We start from the raw sequence: 23,606 nt of genomic DNA, 5'->3' as shown, positions 1-23,606 counted from the left end.
TTTAGGTATTTTGCTCAGTTTTTTTTTTTTTTTTTTTAAGATTTATTGATTGATTGATTGCTATGTTGGGTCTTCGTTTCTGTGCTAGGGCTTTCTCTAGTTGCGGCAAGCGGGGACCACTCTTCATCGCGGTGCGCAGGCCTCTCACTATCGTGGCCTCTCTTGTTGAGGAGCACAGGCTCCAGACGCGCAGGCTCAGTAGTTGTGGCTCACGGGCCTAGTTGCTCCGTGGCATGTGGGATCTTCCCAGACCATGGCTTGAACCCGTGTCCCCTGCATTAGCAGGCAGATTCTCAACCACTGCGCCACCAGGGAAACCCCTGCTCAGTTTTGTTTTTTTTGTTTTTTTTTTCTTTTTTTTTTTTTTTTAAATTTTATTTATTTATTTATGGCTGTGTTGGGTCTTCGTTTCTGTGCGAGGGCTTTCTCCAATTGCGGCAAGTGGGGGCCACTCTTCATCGCGGTGCGCGGGCCTCTCACTATCGTGACCTCTCTTGTTGCGGAGCACAGGCTCCAGACGCGCAGGCTCAGTAATTGTGGCTCACGGGCCTATTTGCTCCGCGGCATGTGGGATCCTCCCAGACCAGGGCTCGAACCCGTGTCTCCTGCGTTGGCAGGCAGATTCTCAACCACTGCGCCACCAGGGAAGCCCCCCCTGCTCAGTTTTTAATTGAGTTGTTTTCTTATTGTTCGAGTTCTTTGTATATTTTGGATAATAGCCCTTTATCAGATGTGTTTTTTTTGCAAATTTTTCTCCTGATTTGTGCTTTGTCTTCTTATTCTCTTGACAGTGTCTTTCACAGAGCAGAAGTTACACATTTTAATAAAGTCCAAACTTATCAATTATTTCTTTCATGCATCATGCCTTTGGTGTAATATCTAAAAAGTCAATACCAAACCCAGGGTCACCTAGATTATTGCTAGCTTTTACTTGATTTTCATGTCATCACGTTTATTTTGGTGGTAGATGAAAAATGTTTTATGCTTCACCGCCAAGGATATTGGCTTTGTGGTTAACATTTTGCTTTTGTGGAAATTGATGGTAATTATGTTTTTGTAGTAACAAATTTTAAATGTCAGCCTTTTTTTCCTATAGGGTGCATTTAATTCAGTTTAAATCTGCAAATTCATGGAATTTTAGACCAAGAAACAACATAAAAGAGTGTCTAGTTCGAATTCTTCATTTTATAAATGAGTACAGAATGGAGAGAACTATAACATGATTTGTATGAGATCAAACAGCAAATTAGTAATAAAAATAGACTTAGAGTTGGTGATAACTGGTTTTAAAGAACTGAGGTGGGGGCTTCCCTGGTGGCGCAGTGGTTGAGAATCTGCCTGCTAATGCAGGGGACGCGGGTTCGAGCCCTGGTCTGGGAAGATCCCACATGCCGTGGAGCAGCTAGGCCTGTGAGCCACAACTACCGAGCCTGCGCGTCTGGAGCCTGTGCTCCGCAACAAGAGAGGCCACGATAGTGAGAGGCCCGCGCACCGCAATGAGGAATGGCCCCCGCTTGCCGCAACTAGAGGAAGCCCTCGCACAGAAACGAAGATCCAACACAGCCAAATAAATAAATAAATAAATAAATAAATAAAAAAAAAAAAAAAAAAGAACTGAGGTGGGAGATGTATTGATAATTTTTCTTGTATGAAAAGTACTTTTTTTGTTGGTGGGTGTTTCTTATTCTTTGTGACTTGGTGTCATGGTTCCCAGTATTTAAAAGGGTAAGTTTTTTTGTTTTTGTTTTTGTTTTAAATAAATTATTTATTTTGGGCTGCATTAGGTCTTCGTTGCTGCATACGGGCTTTCTCTAGTTGCGGTGAGCGGGGGCTACTCTTCCTTGCGGTGTGCGGGCCTCTCATTGAGGTGGTGGCTTCTCTTGTTGTGGAGCACAGGCTCTAGGCACATGGGCTTCAGTAGTTGTGGCACGAGGGCTCAGTAGTTGTGGCTCACGGGCTCTAGAGCACAGGCTCAATAGTTGTGGCACACGGGCTTATTTACTCCGTGGCACGTGGGATCTTCCCGGGCCAGGGCTCGAATCCAAGTCCCCTGAGTTGGCAGGTGGATTCTCAACCACTGTGCCACCAGGTAAGCTCTAAAAGGGTAAGTTTTAAAACAGTAGAAACTGTAAACATTTTTCATGCTTTTAAAGTATTGCAGCGAATTGTGTGGTTTATTATGGCAAATCAAACAGATATTCATAAATGTTGAGAAGTGATCTCTGTCAGTTCTTTAAGTTAGTTATGGTTATTTGTAGAATATTTCTTTTCAGGCTGTTTAAAGTGAAGTGCTATCACTAAAGTCAGCAGATACTTAAATTAAAAAAAAAAACTAAACTTTAGCTGTTTGTCAGATGTTTTTCTTCAGGTATACTTACCAGCTCCTGTCACATTTGCTTAACACTGCTTAATTCTTGTCCACATAAATAGTCTTACACAGTCTTTTTGATTTTTTTCCCCTTCCATTTAACTTCAAATTAACATATTTCTATATAGTTTTAAAACTTTTGTGATGACTCCCTAATTGTTGCATTAATAAAACAGTATTAAACTCTTCCCCTGTTAGACATTAGTTTCTACTTTTTAAAATATAAAAGAAGTGTTACAGTGAATATCATCTGCAATTTAAATTTGTAATAGCTGTGGAAAATGTGATACTCTTCTCCCAGTGTTCCCCCTCTTACCTTTTCCTTCTGGGAAAAAAGTCAGAAAGTAATGCAGCATAATACATAACTATATTTATTTATTTATTTATTTATTTATTTATTTAACATTTTTAAAAATTATTTTTTATTGGAGTATAGTTGCTTTACAATGTTGTGTTAGTGTCTGCTGTATAGCAAAATGAATCACCTATACGTACACATATATTCCCTCTTTCTTAGATTTCCCTTCCATGTAGGTCACCACCGAGCACTGAGTAGAGTTCCCTGCTCTACACAGGAGGCTCTCATCAGTTGTCTACTTTATACATAGTATCAGTAGTGTATATACTTCAGCCGCGATCTCCCAATTCCTCCCACCACCCCCTTCCCCCTTGGTATCCATAAGTTTGTTCTCTACGTCTGTGTTATAACTATATGTATTTTTGAATCAACACCATTTAAAATACATTTCTAGGGAAATATTTTAAAATCTATTTTAAAGTGGTATTGATTCAAAAATACATATAGCTTTCATTTTAAATATTCAGAGGTAAACACAAAATGATTTCTATTAGGGTATGAGTATTAGAGTATTGAAGTATAAAATTCAAAAGAGGTCTCCACCCATGGCCCGCTGCCTCCATCTTGAATTGAGCTGTCTCGCGTGGCACTTCTGCTCGTGGTGTGAGATGTTGGCACAGCCACATTACATGAAGAACTCTGGTCTGAAAGGCGGGGTGAAAGCCTTTGCACGAAGCACCGTATGAGCAAGTAAAACTAGACTGTGCACAAAGGAAAAAAGGTGATGGATTCAAGATCAAGACTAACTCTGATGGAGACTGAAAGTCACAACAAAGTTAAAGAAAAACATGCTTCTGAAGATAGTTGCAGACCTTAACCCCAGGATACAAGGAGGTTGGTCAAAAAAGATCTTGCACAAATTGAAACCAACCACAGGGGATTAACCAAGATGGCGGAGTAGAAGGACATGCTCTCACTCCCTCTTGTGAGAGAACCAGAATCACAACTGGCTGCTGGACAGTCATCGACAGGAAGACACTGGACTTCACCAAGGAGGATACCCCACGTCCAAAGACAGAGGAGAAGCCACAGTGAGACGGTAGGAGGGGCGCAATCAGAGTAAAATCAAATCCCATAACTGCTGGGTGGATGACTCACAGACTGGCGAACACTCATACCACAGAAGTCCACCCACTGGAGTGAAGGTACTGAGCTCCACATCAGGCTTCCCAACCTGGGGGTCTGGCAACAGGAGGAGGAATTCCTAGAGAATCAGACTTTGAAGCCTAGTGGGAATTGATTGCAGGACTTTGACAGGACTGGGGGAAACAGAGACCCCACTATTGGAGGGCGCACATGGAATAGTGTGTGCATTGGGACCCAGGGGAAGGAGCAGTGACCCTGGGGGAGACTGAACCAGACCTACCTGCTAGTGTTGGAGGGTCTCCTGCAGAGGCGGGGGCTGGCTCTGTTTCACCGTGGGGACAAGGACACTGGCAGCAGAGGTTCTGGGAAGTACTCCTTGGCATGAGCCCTCCCAGAGTCTGCCATTAAACCCACCAAAGAGCCCAGGTAGGCTCCAGTGTTGGGTTGCCTCAGGCAAAACAACCAACAGGGAGGGAACCCAGCCCCACCCATCAACAGTCAAGTGGATTAAAGTTTTACGGAGCTCTGACCGCCACAGCAAGTCAGCTCTACCCACCAACAGAGCCTCCCATAAGCCTCTTAGATAGCCTCAACCACCAGAGGGCAGACAGCAGAAGCAAGAAAAACTACAATCCTGCAGCGTGTGGAACAAAAACCACATTTACAGAAAGATAGACAGGATGAAAAGGCAGAGGGATATATACCAGATGAAGGAACAAGAAAAAACCCCAGAAAAACAACTCAATGAAGTGGAGATAGGCAACCTTCCAGAAAAAGAATTCAGAATAATGATAGTGAAGATGATCCAAGACCTCGGAATAAGAATGGAGGCAAAGATTGAGAAGTTGCAAGAAATGATTAACGAAGACCTAGAAGAATTAAAGAATAAACAGAGATGACCAATAAAATAACTGAAATGAAAACTACACTAGAAGGAATCAATAGCAGAATAACTGAGGCAGAAGAACGGATAAGTGACCTGGAAGACAGAATGGTGGAATTCACTGCTGCGGAACAGACTAAAGAAAAAAGAATGAAAAGAAATGAAGACAGCCTACAAGACCTCTGGGACAACATTAAATGCAACAACATTCGCATTATAGGGGTCCCAGAAGGAGAAGAGAGAGAGAAAGGACCAGAGAAAATATTTGAAGAGATTATAGTCGAAAACTTCCCTAACATGGGAAAGGAAATAGCCGCCCAAGTCCAGGAAGCACAGAGAGACCCATACAGGATAAACCCAAGGAGAAACACGCCGAGACACATAGTAATCCAAGTGGCAAAAATTAAAGACAAAGAAAAATTATTGAAAGCAGCAAGGGAAAAACGACAAATAACATACAAGGGAACTCGCATAAGGTTAACGCTGATTTCTCAGCAGAAACTCTACAAGCCAGAAGGGAGTGGCATGATATACTTAAGGTGATGAAAGGGAAGAACCTACAACCAAGATTACTCTACCCGGCAAGGATCTCATTTAGATTGGATGGAGAAATCAAAAGCTTTACAGACAAGCAAAAGCTAAGAGAATTCAGCGCCACCAAACCAGCTCTACAACAAATGCTAAAGGAACTTCTCTAAGTGGGAAACACAAGAGAAGAAAAGGACCTACAAAAACAAACCCAAAACAATTAAGAAAATGGTCATAGGAACATACATATCGATAATTACCTTAAATGTGAATGGATTAAATGCTCCAACCAAAAGACACAGGCTTGCTGAATGGATAGAAAGACAAGACACATATATATGCTGTCTACAAGAGACCCACTTCAGACCTAGGGACACATACAGACTGAAAGTGAGGGGATGGAGAAAGATATTCCATGCAAATGGAAATCAAAAGAAAGCTGGAGTAGCAATACTCATATCAGATAAAATAGACTTTAAAATAAAGACTGTTACAAGAGACAGACAAGGAAGGACACTACATAACGATCAAGGGATCAATCCGAGAAGAAGCTATAACAATTATAAACATATCTGCACCCAACATAGGAGCACCTCAATACTTAAGGCAAATGCTAGCAGCTATAAAAGAGGAAATCGACAGTAACACAATAATAGTGGGGGACTTTAACACCTCACTTACACCAATGGACAGATCATCCAAAATGAAAATAAATAAGGAAACAGAAGCTTTAAATGACACAGTAGACCAGATAGATTCAATTGATATTTATAGGACATTCCATCCAAAAACAGCAGACTACACTTTCTTCTTAAGTGTGCACGGAACATTCTCCAGGATAGATCACATCTTGGGTCACAAATCAAGCCTCAGTAAGTTTAAGAAAATTGAAATCATATGAAGCATCTTTTCTGACCACAACGCTATGAGATTAGAAATGAATTACAGGGAAAAAAACGTAAAAAACACAAACACGTGGAGGCTAAACAGTACGTTACTAAATAACCAAGAGATCACTGAAGAAATCAAAGAGGAAATCAAAAAATACCTAGAGACAAATGACAATGAAAACATGATGACCCAAAACCTATGGGATGCAGCAAAAGCAGTTCTAAGAGGGAAGTTTATAGCTATACAAGCCTACCTAAAGAAACAAGAAAAATCTCAAGTAAACAATCTAACCTTACACCTAAAGGAACTAGAGAAAGAAGAACAAACAAAACCCAAAGTTAGCAGAAGGAAAGAAATCATAAAGGTCAGAGCGAAAATAAATGAAATAGAAACAAAACAATAGCAAAGATCAATAAAACTAAAAGCTGGTTTTTTGAGAAGATAAACAAAATTGATAAGCCATTAGCCAGACTCATCAAGAGAAAGAGGGAGAGGACTCAAATCAATAAAATCAGAAATGAAAAAGGAGAAGTTACAACAGACACTGCAGAAATACAAAGCATCCTAAGAGACTACTACAAGCAACTCTATGCCAATAAAATGGACAACCTGGAAGAAATGGACAAATTCTTAGGTATAACCTTCCAAGACTGAACCAGGAAGAAACAGAAAATATCAACAGACCAATCACAAGTAATGAAATTGAAACTGTGATTAAAAATCTTCCAACAAACAAAAGTCCAGGACCAGATGGCTTCACAGGTGAATTCTATCAAACATTTAGAGAAGAGCTAACACCCATCCTTCTCAAACTCTTCCAAAAAATTGCACAGGAAGGAACACTCCCAAACTCATTTTATGAGGCCACCATCACCCTGATACCAAAACCAGACAAAGACATTACAAAAAAAGAAAATTACAGACCAATATCACTGATGAATATAGATGTAAAAATCCTCAACAAAATACTAGCAAACAGAATCCAACAACACATTAAAAGGATCATACACCACAATCAAGTGGGATTTATCCCGGGGATGCAAGGATTCTTCAATATACGCAAATCAATCAACGTGATACAGCATATTAACAAATTGAAGAAGAAAAACCATACGATCATCTCAATAGATGCAGAAAAAGCTTTTGACAAAATTCAACACCCATTTATGATAAAAACTCTCCAGAAAGTGGGCATAGAGGGAACCTACCTCAACATAATAAAGGCCATATATGACAAACCCACAGCAAACATCATTCTCAACGGTGAAAAACAAAGCATTTCCTCTAAGATCAGGAACAAGACAAGGATGTCCACTCTCACCACTATTATTCAACATAGTTCTGGAAGTCCTAGCCATGGCAATCAGAGAAGAAAAAGGAAAAAAAAGGAATACAAATTGGAAAGGAAGAAGTAAAACTGTCACTGTTTGCAGATGACATGATACTATACATAGAGAATCCTAAAACTGCCACCAGAAAACTGCTAGAGCTAATTAATGAATATGGTAAAGTTGCAGGATACAAAATTAATGCACAGAAATCTCTTGCATTCCTATACACTAATGATGAAAAATCTGAAAGAGAAATTATGGAAACACTTCCATTTACCATTGCAACAAAAAGAATAAAATACCTAGGAATAAACCTGCCTAGGGAGACAAAAGACCTGTATGCAGAAAACTATAAGACACTGATGAAAGAAATTAAAGATGATACCAACAGATGGAGAGATATACCATGTTTTGGATTGGAAGAATCAACATTGTGAAAATGACTATCCTACCCAAAGCAATCTGCAGATTCAATGCAATCTCTATCAAATTACCAATGGCATTTTTTACGGAGCTAGAACAAATCATCTTAAAATTTGTATGGAGACACAAAAGACCCCGAATAGCCAAAGCAGTCTTGAGGGAAAAAAACGGAGCTGGAGGAATCAGACTCCCTGACTTCAGACTATACTACAAAGCTACAGTAATCAAGACAATATGGTACTGGCACAAAAACAGAAACATAGATCAATGGAACAAGATAGAAAGCCCAGAGATAAACCCACGCACCTATGGTCAACTAATCTATGACAAAAGAGGCAAAGATATACAATGGAGAAAAGACAGTCTCTTCAATAAGTGGTGCTGGGAAAACTGGACAGCTACATGTAAAAGAATGAAATTAGAATACTCCCTAACAGCATACACAAAAATAAACTCAAAATGGATTAGAGACCTAAGTGTAAGACCGGACACTATAAAACTCTTAGTGGAAAACATAGGAAGAACACTCTTTGACATCAATCACAGCAAGATCTTTTTTGATCCACCTCCTAGAGTAATGGAAATAAAAACAAAAATGAACAAATGGGACCTAATGAAACTTCAAAGCTTTTGCACAGCAAAGGAAACCATAAACAAGACGAAAAGACAACCCTCAGAATGGGAGAAAATATTTGCAAACGAATCAACGGACAAAGGATTAATCTCCAAAATATATAAACAGCTCATTCAGCTCAATATTAAAGAAACAAACACCCCAATCCAAAAATGGGCAGAAGACCTAAATAGACATTTCTCCAAAGAAGACATACAGACGGCCACGAAGCACATGAAAAGATGCTCAACATCACTAATTATTAGGGAAATGCAAATCAAAACTACAATGAGGTATCACCTCACACCGGTTAGAATGGGCATCATCAGAAAATCTACAAACAACAAATGCTGGAGAGGGTGTGGAGAAAAGGGAACCCTCTTGCACTGTTGGTGGGAATGTAAATTGATACAGCCACTATGGAGAACAATATGGAGGTTCCTTAAAAAACTAAAAATAGAATTACCATATGACCCAGCAATCCCACTACTGGGCATATACCCAGAGAAAACCGTAATTCAAAAAGACACATGCACCCGAATGTTCATTGCAGCACTATTTACAATAGCCAGGTCATGGAAGCAACCTAAATGCCCATCAACAGATGAATGGATAAAGAAGCTGTGGTACATATATACAATGGAATATTACTCAGCCATAAAAAGGAAGGAAACTGAGTCATTTGTTGAGACGTGGTGGATCTAGAGACTGTCATACAGAGTGAAGTAAGTCAGAGAAAAACAAATATCGTATATTAACGCATGTATGTGGAACCTAGAAAAATGGTACAGATGAGCCGGTTTGCAGGGCAGAAGTTGAGACACAGATGTAGAGAACGGACATATGGACACCAAGGGGGGAAAACTGCGGTGGGGTGGGGATGGTGGTGTGCTGAATTGGGCGATTGAGATTGACATGTATACACTGATGTGTATAAAATTGATGACTAATAAGAACCTGCAGTATAAAAAAAGAAACAAAACAACTAATACTAAACTTTCATTGGGTTATCTGTATGGAAATATGTTAATATAAATGTTTCAGACATTACATGAAATTTCTAAAAATCTTATATGTTCTGGTATAATGTTATAAGTCATAATCCTAGTTATTACTTTAAAATGTATATCTCAGAAATAACTAATTTTCTTGTCAACTGCATTATTATGAAATTATATGAATTATTATGAAATTATTATCAAATCTTTAACCGTGGTCATTTTTAAGTCTTTTGTCATTTACAGACAGTTCTGGGTGTACTCTGATGCTTTTGCAAATATGTTCCTATAAAAGGGTTTCATCTTCAAGAAATTCATGGAAAAGACTGACAAATACAGGTTTCTGGTAACTGACTGTACTGCTGAACTGAATGAATAAGCATTTTCAGAACTCTAATGAAAAACTGATGAACTGATAAAAGTGCTAACAAAAGATCAAGATGAAAAAAAAAATTAATTACATGGGACCGAGCGAACTGATGAGGATGAGTATAATTTTTGTGACTTTCTGTTTGAATTAAAAAAAAAAAAAATCCCACAAGGACTCAGAGGCAAAGAATATACAAATCAATTTTCACTGCAAAGTAAAGGAGCTGTTACAGTGGAGGATTACTGGACTGAATGTCAATTTTATGACATAGTATGAGTGTGTTTCATGTTTGATAATTGCAATCATTGTTGCTTTTGTTGTCATCCATGTACAATGCTTGGTGTCAGTCTATTTATATCTTGTAAAAATAAAATACAGTGTGTGTGTGAAAAAAAATAAAATAAAATAAAATACAGTGTGTGTGTGTGAAAAAAAAATTCAAAAGAAAAAAAACATATGCAGTTAAAAACGGGGCCTCCGTCTCATCTCTTGTCTCTTAGACACTTAGGTTTCTGAGTTAACCTCTAGAATCAGCCTCGTATGTATTCTAGAGCTGTCTATGCGTGTTTTTTACTTTGTTTTATTTAATTTTAAAAACTATCATAGAGTAATATTGATTTTTATTTTAACACATGTATAGATGCAAGTGACTACCACTATAGTGTGTGTACAGAATAGGATTTAAGGTTTTTTAATGCTTAAAAAATATTTTTTTAAAGGGTGGAAATGTAGAAATACTGGCTTTTCCCACCCTTTTTCAGTTTTTTAAAAAAATGAAAGTATAATTAAGATATAGTGAAATTCACCCATTTTATTTATTTATTTATTTATTTATTTAAAATGGAAGAATAGTTAATTTACAGTGTTGTTAGTTTCAGGTGTACAGCAAAATGATTCAGTTATACATATAAATATTCTTTTTCAGATTCTTTTCCATTATAGGTGAAATTTACCCATTTTAAATGTGTATAGTTTGTGTTTTAACAAAATGTATCACAGGGGACTTCCCTGGTGGTCCAGTGGGTAAGACTTCACCTTCCAATGCAGGGGGCCCAGGTTCAATCCCTGGTTGGGGAACTAGATCCCACATGCATGGCGCAACTAAGAGTTCATATGCCACATCTAAGAAGTCCCGTGCGGCAACTAAGACCTGGCACAGCCAAAATAAATAAATAGGTAAATAGATAGATAAATAAATAAATATTTTTTAAAAATGTATCACAGTGTGGCCACCACCACAGTCAGTCTACAGCCCCTGTCAACCACCAGTTTTCTTTTCTCTAATTTTGCTTTTTCCACATGCTATATAAACAGAATGACACAACTTCTTCAGTATGGTTTCTTTCACTTAGCATAATGTGTTTGAAATTCATACATGTTGTTGCTTATATGAGTAGTTTGTTCCTTTATATTGCTGAAAAATAGTCCATTGTACGGGTGAACCATAGTTTTTAAATCCATTTCCCAGTTGAGGGACATTTAAGTAGTTTCCAGACATTCACAGGCAGGTTTTGTGTGAACGTAGGTTTTTCCTTTCACTTGTGTAAATACCTAGGGACAGTATTGGTGGGTTATTTGGTAAGTGTATGTTTAAGTTTATAAGAAACTGCCAAACTGTTTTTTAAAGTGGCTGTACCATTTTACATTCCCACCAGCAATCTATGAGAGTTTCTGTGCAATTTCATCAGCACTTGATATTGTTGGGTTTTTTTTTTAACTATTTTAATAGGTGCATAGTGGTATCACCTTGTGATTTTAGTTTGTATTCCCCTAATGATTAATGATGTTGAGTGCTTGTCATCTGTATATATTCTTTGGTGAAATGTCTGTTTAAATCTTTGCCTACTTTAAAACTGAGTTTTCTTATTATTGTGTTTTGAGAGTTCTTTATGTATTTTGGATACAGGTCTTTCGAGATTTGTGAATATTTTCTCCCAGTCCAGGTTTTCAATTTTTTCTTTTATAGATTGTGCTTTTGGGGTTGTATCTTAAGAAATCTTTGTCTCACCCAAGGTCACCAAGATTTTCTCCTGTATATTTCTTCTAGAAATTGTATAATTTTAGGTTTTACATTTAGGTCTGTGATACATTTTTAGTTATATTTTTATTATGGTGTGCGGTATGGATTGAGGCTCATTTTTTTGCATATGAGTACCTAGTTCTAGCACCATATATTGTAAATACTTATTTCTCTGTTTTTGAACCTTTGTCGAAGATCAATTAATCATAAATATTGTACATCAACTGTACTTCAAAAAAACATAAATGTATGGGTCTTTTTCTGGACTCAAACTATTATTAATGCTCTTTTGTATTGTGTTAGATAGATGCAGAATGATTTGAAAACTTAGCTGTGTTTAGAATCTGGTATTTATGGACAGTAATTTGTAGGGAATTCTCTGGCGGTCCAGTGCTTAAGACTTTGCGCTTTCACTGCCGCCCCGGGTTCAATCCCTGGTCGGGGAACTAAGATCCCACATCCCGTGCGGTTCGGCCACCGAAAAAAAGAAGATTTTGCTAATGATTCGTGATCTGTTTGGAAAAACTCGAGTTATTTCTCGTGTACTAAGGATGAACTGGAATGGGTTTTCCCAGATGCCATTTTCTTTTTTGTAGAATTACTTGGTAGTTCACTAATAATATCTAAGTGTTTGTGCTTTTATTATATCATTTTTGATAGTGATAAATTTGGGAGCAGTTCTCTTTTGATTTGAAACACGGTTGTCCTAAGTTAAATACTTTAAAGATTTAATTATTTTAAAAATAGTACCCAATTATTGTTGGCAGTTTGAGATTATTCTTTTATAATTAGATCATATCAAGCCATAGAATGAAAGAGAATTATGAGATTTGGCTGGACATTGGTGTTCTATAATACTGTGAGGTTTGAGTTAATCTAATTATCTGGATGTTTATTATTTAGGAATTTAGCTGTACTTTGCAATTAATACCTTTTAAGTAACTGTTAAACCTTTAAATGTTGGAATAGAAGTTAAAATGCCAAGAGGCAGGTGTTATTTTAAAGAGATCGTTGGACAAAATATTGAAGATTAAGACAGACTTTCAAGATTGATAGCTATTTTTTCACATTTTAGTATTTGTTGATGATTGCTTTTTCTCATTCTTGGAAGGGATACCTGCTCTTTCTTATTCTTGGAAGGGATACCTGCTCTTAAATCCTATTCCATTTTTAAGATTAGCTTTTTGTCTTTGGAAACCCCACTCCTGTCCTATTATTCCTTTCTTTTTTTGGATAGACTCTACCACACAGTTTTATTATTTTTAATGTGGTAAAATACACATAAAAATTTTCATTTTAATAAAGTGCACAGTTCAGTGGCATTAAATACATTAACAATGTTGTACGACCATTATCACCACTGTCTAGTTGCAGAACTTTTTCTTCACTACAAGACCACCTTTCTTGTCCTTAGGGACTTCACATTCTGGTGAGGGAAACAAGTAACCTAATGTTTATGATACAGTGTGGCAAACTGTATGTTAGAGCTTGCTATCATTAAGCTTTATTCTTTCAACTGAAATTTTACTTTGAAAAAGCAAAGTAATTTTTGGTTAGGTTAACATTCAAGTTGTCATACCACTCCACACTTGAATTAAATTTAGGCTAGACTGAAGTCTTTAGTCTTTTGACTTAGGTCAGTTCAGAACTCACAAATCCTCATGCCCTCTACTTTGTAACACGAAGGAAACCGGAAAATTGATACTCTGATTTAAAGCCAAATTATGGGCTCTTCCTTTCTCATGGAGCAGAGAAAACCAGGATTAGAGAGAATTTCCTAGTTGTCTGCACCTGTCCTCAATTGAGCTGTTTTGACTTATTCTGGTTGCAGTGACAGCTTGCTTGATTGTGGTCAAATATGGCATTATACAGGCATGCTTATCTCTTTTGGCAGATCATTAGAGGAATAGCTGTCTTTGGGATACTGTGTCAAGAGATTGTGTTTCTGAATTCCTTGAAACTTTGGAGTTAGAACTTGATGATTTAAAGTTGAATGTTTTAGCAGTTTTAGTTAAAAGCAATGTTTGTCAACATTGAACAGTATTGTAATACAGATTTTATTTGCATTCTACTGTTAGGGTTTATCTTCTGTAGCACAAGATTGTTTAGGAAAAGTAAAACACAATACAGCCCTTTGTTTTTAAGATTCTGCAGTCTTCCTAATAGTCAGTCTACGAAAGAGTTGATAGCCCAAATGGTTGATGTTTTAGTTAGCAATTTCAATGTTCATCATAGGAAGACGAGTTCACATTACTAGATCTAGACTTCTGATTGTTTTTATAAATTTAAGAAAGTCTGAATTTGTGGCATAGTTTGATTGTTTACGGAAAAAGATTGAAAAGTTAAAATAACCCCTAGTTTGATTAGTTTTACTAATAATTTTGGCATTTATGCTTTCGGAAAAAATAACTGTAGTCTTGTTTTTTCAGGGTAATCACTTTGATCAGTATGAAGAAGGACATTTGGAAATTGAACAAGCGTCACTTGACAAGCCTATAGAATCGGTAAGATCAGTGCTTAATTTTGGGTCACAGATAGGTAGTGTTCGTGTGACACTTGATGTGAATGAAGTTAAACTTATTAATAACTTATAGTACAGTTTAGAGGTCTTGCATGCCCTACAGTAATCAAGTAGAGTTTGGGTTGTAATCTAATATTTAATATGTTGGGAAATCAGTGAAAAATCTAGAAACAATTTAGAATTTCGATGGAAAAATATCATTTTTGGCCCATACTGATATCCTGTTAAAGATAGCAAGTTGAAGTTTAGTGTTTTTGTAAATTGAATAAAGGAGTAAAATGTATTTTGATCCTTTAAAAAGCTTCACCTTTCCTGGGCAACACAATCATGTGTGAAATGTTCCATTAGGAACAGTTAAGGACTAATATGTTTTATTTACCAGACTCTTGTGAAACATGGTAATTTTGGTTTCTGTGGCTTGAGATGTCTGGTTTTTGTCAAAAGTTGGTTGTATCTTTTCACACAACTTAATTTTAAATATTGATGCAAAGCAACAGAACAAGGAGATTTATTTTCCTGACTCTTAATTTTTGAACATTATTTTTATTTTGAAAAGCCCTTTATTTTCAGATTACACAGCCCATTGTTAAAATGTCTAAACTTGTCAGTATTGTCGGTATTTAATATTTGTGCTTAAGTGTACGTATTTAATAAGGGTTTCAGGAAGTTATTGGTTAACTTGAATGAAAAATCATCAAAGAGAGAATCTCTATAGCAGTCAAGACATCCCCCTTCTCCCTTTAAGAAACACTAGCTTCTCCTCCCTCAGGAAAATAAGGCAATTTAGAGAGCAGATATTTTAACTTTAGCTTTTATTTTCATAACTGTACCATAGTAAAGGATCCACATATATTTATGTTCCTAATTAGGTTGGTGTTGTGTGTGTTTGTGTGTGTGTTTAGATGTTTACAGAAATTTACACAACTTGGGGTGTTCGACATTTTTCTTCCACAGCAGTTGGCCCATATTAGCTAAGCAGCCATGATCTGGTTTGTATTGCACGGTCTGCCTTTTTTTAATTTCTTCTCTAGGGTTTCTTTCTCCCCCACCTCCCCTTCTTATTTCTGTTCTTCTGGTCCAGTGAACACTGCATATAGTACCTCTGTCTTAATGTGCTGGCATGATGCTAGACTTAGGCATGGCAGTAATTGATGACGCATGTGATAATGCTGCAGAGGGAGAATTCACACCTGATGTGCTGAAAGCCCAGTCTTGTTTTGACTTAAGGATAAAATGCCAAGCCCACTTTGCTAAGTTAAAAATCACTGAAGTTGTTGCCTTGTTCTGTATCATCTTGGGAATTATCACAAGGTAGAGTTTTACCATAAAATCTGTAGGCTAGCTAGGTCAATACCTTGTACTTGAAAAATAATTTATTTTTTTCCATTTTATTTAAATGTTTCTTTGGGTCAAAGTTTAAGAACAGATAGCTGTCAGAAGAAAGGCCCAAGTACCATATTCTACAAGGTACATGGTTGGTCAATACTATACAAGCTATAATTCTGTGGGTACTCTGACTCAACAGTAACAGGAAATTTAGCTAGACTGAGTTTGCAGCCTAGTAGTCATTATTATTATACTCAAGCAAGTTTTTTTAAAAGCAGTAAATTAAATGATATTTAACGTTTTTAAAGCCTTCTTTTAGGGCTACATTTAAAGAGTTTTGGAAAAGTCATTCCTTTGGCATGTGGGACTAGTGCTCTTTTTCCTCTCACACTGTCCAGGAATTTTTCCAGCACATGTCATAGGGAGAACACTATCAGAATTCAGTCCGACTGAGTAATCTCAACAAGTAGGAGTGGAATTGATATATGCCTTATTTATTAAATGGTTATTATCTTCTCCACTAAAAATAGCAAATGGTATATAGTACTCAGACTGGATATTTATTTTTTTATGAATAATTATATGTTCAGAGATGTATATTAATAAATTATACTTACAATAAAAATTTACTCCCGAAACACATTAAAATATGCTTTATTGTGATGTGGTAGTTTAGGTAGTAGCGGGGAGGAGCTTCATAGCTGACATGGTGTTAGATAGAAGTGGGACAAAAAGAGAGGGATTTTATTTCTGTTACCAAATCATTTGGGGATAAATTTAAAGTTTTAAAAGAAAGTCCTAAAATGATTGGCATCAAAATAGATAGTGTAGTAACCCCCAAGTGCCCTGTCACCTTAGGAATGCTCACCAAGTAAGTGTATATTAGTTATATGTCTGGCTGGCTGGCTATCTTGTTGAGCTGTTGAGCTATCTTGTTCTTAGGGGGAAATGGCGTTGCTTCTAACACACAGAAAGAGTCTCTGCTGAATTAAAATCTTTCTCTGCAGCAATATCTATTGAGAGGTGCTGACTGTTTTGCTACAGCATGCAACTCAAAAGTGGCTGGAAATATGCAGCTTTGGGAGTCTACAGATCATTGCAGGAGCTAAAGGTCTAGTCATTTTTTTTTCTAACAAAGGTAATCTGCAGCAGCTGGTAACCGAGGAAGTCTCTGCACAGGTTTGTGCCAAGAATATGCCCTTGTGAAGGGTTATTGTGAGTATAGGATTAAGGTCCTTCTGTTTTGTAATAGGGTAAATTTGTTGCGAACCGGCAAGATGGGAAATGAGATACAAAGATGTGATAATGCATTATGCTTTTGGTAAACTTCTGAAGCTTAGCTTTGTTCCTTAGATGATATAGGTGTTTCAGTTTCAATCAGGAAATATTTAAAACACATCAAAATCCAGCATTTGTAAAGTATTTCATAATCTTTGTTATAAAGTTTTATTTTCCCTTCTTTACTTCAGCCAACCAGATATCTTTCAGGGAAATTTCTGGTCAAGAATAAAACACTGTTCTAAGAAAATTTTTAAAGAATTGCCAGACAACATGATTATCTGAATTAAAGGAAAGTAGAAAGTATTAATATTTACCCTCATTACAAAAAACTTTTAGAACTTATATTTTAAGTTATTGCTTTATGAGATTTTTAGGTCCCAGCTCTAATTATAACCTCTATATACTTAAAGATAAAATATTTAGAAAACAAATAAAACTTAATCTAAAACCATAGCCCAGTCTAGGATTCCACCATAGATCCAAGAATTGGTTGATGTGATTTAGGATATATGGTCCTTTATGATCTTTATCATAGAAAGAAGATGAGAAATCAGATGGGAGAGTGATTATAAGCTATACAAAAGTTAAAATGCCTGCACCATAGACTTAAAATATGTTGTCATTGTTGAAGCTGGAAGTAAAACTACCCATCAGCCATTAGTTGGTCTTTGTTCTACCTGACTGATTAAAATTCTGTCTGTATAGTTGTCAGGTTGACCGAGCAGGTTTTAAAAATTAATGTTAAGTTTTCAAATTCCAGTTGCTGATGTTTCCTTTGCATATCTGGGGATTTAGAAGTATATGTATAAGTGGATTTTGTCATGTTGCATATCTGTTTAGATCTGTGGACTCCACTAGTTCCAAACTGTAACTCCGTAAGACTGCTGATTTGACATTTAGCAGTGACCATATGTGGACTGCACTATAAATAATGTGCTTCTTGGAGCTGAATGGTGTAGCATTACTATATGGCTTTTCTCTCTAGTCTTCATTGTGTCATCTGTAGTGAGCTATAGATTTTTTTGTTTTGGGAATTTTTACAACTTGTTTGCATGGGTTCACCTAGTAGCACTTGGTTTTTGCTTATAGAGTCTTTAATACACAATCAGCAAAGCTTACAATCCACTCAAGAGACTTGCCATTTTTGTCACTGTTGAAAATGAGCTAAATGGTGTAAATTGAATGTGGCTGTCAACTAAAAGAAAATTCGGTGTGGAATTAGTATTCATCTAGTCACTGACATAATTGTAGTATAGTTTTCTCTTGAGACGTGATATTCTATTTTCTGCTATTAAAAACGTGGAATCAGCCCCACACGGTGAAGTAAATTTTAATCTGTATTTTGGCAGGCTCCCATTATACAGATTGGTGGTGCTGTTGCCAAAATGATCATTGTTACTCTGGTGGTGTACAGCTTCATGGAGCAAAGTTCCTGGGAAAGTTTTCTACTTGGTATTTAATTAATAAAAATGTCGAGGAATGGATGAAACAATAATGAGTTGGTTTTTTGTTTTTGTTTTTGGGCTGATATTGTGTTTTCAGCATATTGGTAGTTGTTTATAATACACATTTCTTGCTATCAATGATGTTCCCATTTAAAAATTATATTCTTTCTCACACATATAATACAGAGGAACAAAGGGTTAAAATATGGCACTTTAATTTACATTTAAGTTTAGAAATACAAAAAAATGTAAAGGCCAATTTAGGTAATCTAGGTGAAAAAAGTTTGAGTTTTTAGGTCAGCTTTATAGTTTAACCAAAATTAAGAAAAACTTCATGCCTAACCAAAGAAAATGCTGCACTGCCACCATTTTTGGAGTCTCAAGCACAGAGACTAACAAATAGGTTGTGGGAGGAATTCCCTGGTGGTCCAGTGGTTAGGACTCTGCACTTTCACTGCTGAGGGCCTGGGTTCAGTCCCTGGTCGGGGAACTAAGATCCCACAGGCTGTGCCACACAGCCTGAAACAAAAAAACAAATAGGTTGCGGGAGCTCTATGAATCATGTGGAAAACCAGCTTTTTGCCTACTTCCCTTGGGCAAAGTTCAGTTGTTTTATTAATTGTATATTTCCCTGCATTTCTTCCATGTGCATTTAAATTATAAACAGCCTGTCACTGTACATGCCCCTTTGTTAGTCACAAACCAGGCTGTGTTAAAAAAGAAAAAATAAAATCTATTATTTACTTTTGCTTCTATGAGATTATAACTAAATTGCAAATGATATATTTTATTTAAAAATAAAAAACTGAAAGTTTTTTTAGTCACTATTATAGTGACCAAAATAGTAAATTGTTACTATTTCAGAAGTTAAATAGTACTCATTGCCCATGTTATGTCTAGATTACCTGTTTGGGCTACAAATTATTTACTGCAGTTTACTGTTATAAATAACATTCACGGGAATAATTGGCAACCTAACCAGAGAGAGTAGATTAATGATTTTCACAGGCTGGCCATTGAATTCCTTGCTCTTTCACAGTGAAAGTTCAATGAACATTTTGATCACTTCAGATTAGACAAGTCTGCTTTGTTCTACTTTGTTATAAGGTATTTTGGTGTGCCTTTCTTGTGTTACCCATCATCCTTAAGCCTGTTGGAGTTCTGACTAGTGTTTATAAAACTTTTTTCTTTTTTTGGTAAGAAAAGGGACCATAATGAATACTAGTCGTTTCTGCAGAGTCACAGAACTGCCTTTTTTCCTCCAAAAGCAGATAGGCTGAAATGATAGGAAAGGTTTAGATTTTCTGTATTAGTCATTCACTTAATCTAGGAGGTTGGAGAGGGGAAGACTTTCTGGGAGATACGCCTATTATTTTTTTTGCGTTTGTTATAACTGCAAGGACACAGAGTGGCATGTTAATAATTTTAATATAACCCCTGACAGTTCATTCCCTGTGCATACTTGGGGAAGTAGATTTAATTAAAGAACAGTTTTCACCTAAAGTTTTAGAAGAGAAATGCCACTGCCATTTTGTATCAATAGTTTTTTTGAGAAGGTGACAGCCATCTTGAGTGGTTTTGTAAAAGTGGTGCTAATGTGTATAACCCTAAATTTTTCTTTTTCCTCCTTCTCCCTTTAACATTTGCTTTTCCTTTCACTGTTGTCAGTCACAACACGCTGCTCTTGAATCTCTCAGCTGGTCTTGACTCGTGAATTTACTTATGCTTTCACTCTTCTTTAATAAATACATTAATTGCAAGCAGTGAATTGAAAACAAGACAAAAAAAAAAAAAAACGACCGTTAGTGATTGGACAGTTTCTTACTTTGTGTTACATTTAACTGTTCTTTTGACAGCCCAGTTTTTAAAGCCAGGTTCGTATGGAAATGCTTTCACTCCACTTGCACTGCTTTTGGAAATAGCATACTGCTTCATCTGTCTGTTTATTTTAGTGCATTCATAATATAACACAGTCAGCATAATGTCTCATCTCCACTTAGCCAAAAGATTGAGTTTTCTTAAATTAAAAAAAGGGACAACAATTTTTGTCAGCATGGTTTAATACCGTAAATCTGTGCCAAGTATAGTTACAAAATTAGTCTGTTAAAAAATTAAACACTACTTCAGTCAGCTACATAATCTTAGAGTCATTCTGCTATCCTTGTCCTTCCCATAGTTAATTCAGTTGTAGGAGTTACAATGTAAAACAATGATTTTATGTACAGGTAAGGTTATTTCCACAGTAGTATTATAAAGGCCTCTTTATCTTCCTTTTCTGCTAACATTACTTGTATTAAGACTTACAAAAAATTTTTTTAACAATAAAGTTATGTATAAATAGTTAGGCATTCTGTACTGGGATTACACATAGCCATAGCATTTTCTCATTCTCTCAGTTGCTAGCAAAAAATAATCTCTAGTGACCTTTTGTGCACAGTAATGATTTTGTACATATACGTTTAAAACAATTGCATGTTTTGTTTTAGAAACAGACTTCTCATTATCATTTGCCACATTTTTGTTTTTTTTTTTAAGTATCCTGATCTTTGTTCCTCTGATCAATGAAATTCAGCCCAGTTTTCCAGTTGGCATCCTGTCATAAACTCATAGAAGGAAATTGACCTTTTTTAAAATTTTTAAACAGAGCATTGGGGAGGCTTAATCTTCCTTTTGTAACTTACTATCAGAGAATATAATAGTGAAATAATTTTTTTCTTTCCTTTGTAACTCCGAAGAGCATTTTACCGTTGAATATGGAGCTGGAAGATAAAAAGCAATTTAATATGAGATTTGATTCTAATTCAGAGACTAATTGGTTTAGTTGACTTCATAATTTGATTTCAGGAAATATGAGATTATTTTCAAATGGTGATACCCAGTTAATATTATAAATTACATTTTAATGCATACAGAACACTTTGTGTTTAAAATTTTTAAATGTTTTCTTTTGGATGAGTAGCATCATTTTATCTGATACAGTTAATGGTTATTTTGGCTTTGTCTCTGTACTTCGCAGTATTTGTAAAAAGCAAAGAATTGGACAAAGGTCTGCAGAGTTTTCTAAGATCTTGAACCCTTACACAAAAGCTGACACTTAATTGTTGTTTCTGGTGTCTTTTCATGGGTTTACATTGAAAGATCTTTTCCACTGTGCTCCTAGGAAGATGAGACATTATGTATATTGGTTTTTTTCCCCTACATGCACTAATGGTTCTTTACTGTTAACTTACTGCTAGGCCTGTTTCATTCTAACATTTTAGTATTTTTGTTAGATTACATGTTGAAATGCATCACTCAGTCTGTGCTTGAGCTCATTTTATTTTTCTGTTTAATCAATTTAATTTCTTATTTTACTAACCTCACTTTTTTCAGTTTAATATTGGCTGCATGCTAATTAAATATTTATATTTTTATATATATATTAAAAAAACCAATCAAGTCTAGCCTGGATTTTGCTCTGATTGTGTTTTCATTTCTAGTGGTGGGGCAGTCTTACACTTACAACTTACTTTGTATCATGAAAGCCTGACACATAAGCAGAATAACTAAACACAATGTAGATTTTCTTTAAAAAACTTATAAAGTGGTGCTGTCTAGGTGGTGGATATGATTGTATAAGTACCTTGATTTTATGCTTTTTAATGTTAGTGTTAAACTTCATAAGTGTATTCTTCCCCTTTTCCCCTTCCCTTTTTTCTCCTTTTAAAAGTGTTATGTACAAAAGTTGCCCAGCACACCATCAGAAAGGACCCTTACCCTGTATGTTCTTCCCATATAAAATACTAGACAGTATTTCTTTTTACATTAATGCCCCCTTTATTGGGCACATTTACCCTATTATTAGCACCTTTTTGCATGCATATATGTAGAATTATCTCTTGTTCATCACCTGTTTAAATATCACTAGGAAGGGAAGAATATATTATTGGAATATTTTTGGTTTGTCTCTCTGTTCTGTCTGTCAGGATAATATTGGACATCGCTTACTCCAGAAACATGGGTGGAAGCTGGGCCAGGGATTGGGAAAATCTCTTCAGGGTAAGTTTTTTAAATATACCAAAAAAAAAAAAAAAAAGAAAGAAAAAGAAAATGTTTCTGATGGCAGATCTTATGCCTGAGTATATTTGTTGTCTTTCTTTAAAAAGTGTTTGGGTTTTCCCACTTGCCTTTTACTCCCTAGAATAGTCTATTTTTCCTATGACTATATTTTAAATCACTATTAAGCTAATAATTTGCAAGAGTAAGCTGCTGTGTCACGAATACTTTCAGATCAGACATACTGTGTGTGGCTCAACCTGTTTTAAGTTTCTTTTGGTGGAGGTGATGGGTGGGTGAAGTAAATGAAGTACATAGTATTGGAGTGTGCTTTCTTTGTATTATTTAGTGATGTTGTATTGTGGCTTCAGTATTATAAAGAAAACCATTCAACAGCAGAGTTTAATTTTTGCCCTCCCAAATTCTCCCTGAAGCTGGTGATTGCCCTGGTTCTTTTTCTGTAATCAGAATCCATGTAGTAGTAAAGAGAAAAATTAACCTATATGAAACATAAGATGGAAGCAGAGGCTTCTTAGGGTTCTCTGAGAGGCCATTTCTCAAGTTTAGATCAGTCTCTGGGAAATGTATGGCTTAAAGTTTCCATTGCATTTATTTTTTCTTTTAACTATACTAATCATTTGGATAACAAAATACTAACATTCCTGCTTCTGAGTTCTTGCTAGTTGGAAACCAACCAACCAACTCCATTCACTTTTTAGCTCCCTCATATTCAAGGGCTACTGTTTGTTCTCTGCAGATGTGAACACTACCTCAGAAATGATGGAAATCGTTGCACTTCTGCTTCTGGTCATGGAGGGTCTTGTTGTATAAAGGGATCTTTGGGGAGAGGGGCGCTACTATTGCCTAATTCTTTGAATTTGGGAAATGAATTTCCACCATTTGAATGGGAAGTCTGATCAGTTCAAATGTGTATATTAAGGGACACAAGAGGACAGGGCATGAAGCAGGATGTTTCAGTCTTTAAAACCTTTGCTTTTTATATTTTACATCCACAAATTCTATTCAGTGGTAACACAAAGGAAATGCTCAAAAAATATATTTCAAATTAATATTTATTACTAAGCATTCACCTATTCTTTTGGGCAGATAGAAAGATTTGATCACCCTT

General features: G+C 36.1%; 1 protein-coding gene and 1 long non-coding RNA gene across 10 annotated transcripts in view; both read left to right on the top strand.

Annotated features, from left to right (window-relative positions):
* Positions 1–23,606, top strand: part of GPATCH8 (G-patch domain containing 8) — a 113,371-nt gene that overhangs the window by 19,206 nt on the left and 70,559 nt on the right. For 5 of the 9 annotated variants that reach the window (XM_082442594.1, XM_082442589.1, XM_082442592.1 and 2 more), the window contains 2 exons: positions 14,299–14,373; positions 22,408–22,480. In XM_082442594.1, the coding sequence (XP_082298720.1) occupies positions 14,299–14,373; positions 22,408–22,480 (148 nt within the window). Of the gene's footprint in view, positions 1–14,292; positions 14,374–15,344; positions 15,380–20,298; positions 20,317–22,407; positions 22,481–23,606 lie in introns of those variants that run through there. The other 4 variants (XM_082442595.1, XM_082442597.1, XM_082442596.1 and 1 more) reach the window with 3 other exon arrangements.
* LOC309650829 lies at positions 659–1,752 on the top strand. Its single transcript, XR_014257742.1, has 2 exons — positions 659–1,299; positions 1,620–1,752. It is a non-coding gene; the product is annotated as an uncharacterized lncRNA (long non-coding RNA).

Source organism: Balaenoptera physalus, assembly GCF_965194825.1.
Source record: "Balaenoptera physalus genome assembly, chromosome: 20".
Taxonomy (NCBI): Eukaryota; Metazoa; Chordata; class Mammalia; order Artiodactyla; family Balaenopteridae; genus Balaenoptera; species Balaenoptera physalus.
Note: the sequence above shows the minus strand (reverse complement) of the source record. Positions and strands in the feature narration are given on the sequence as shown.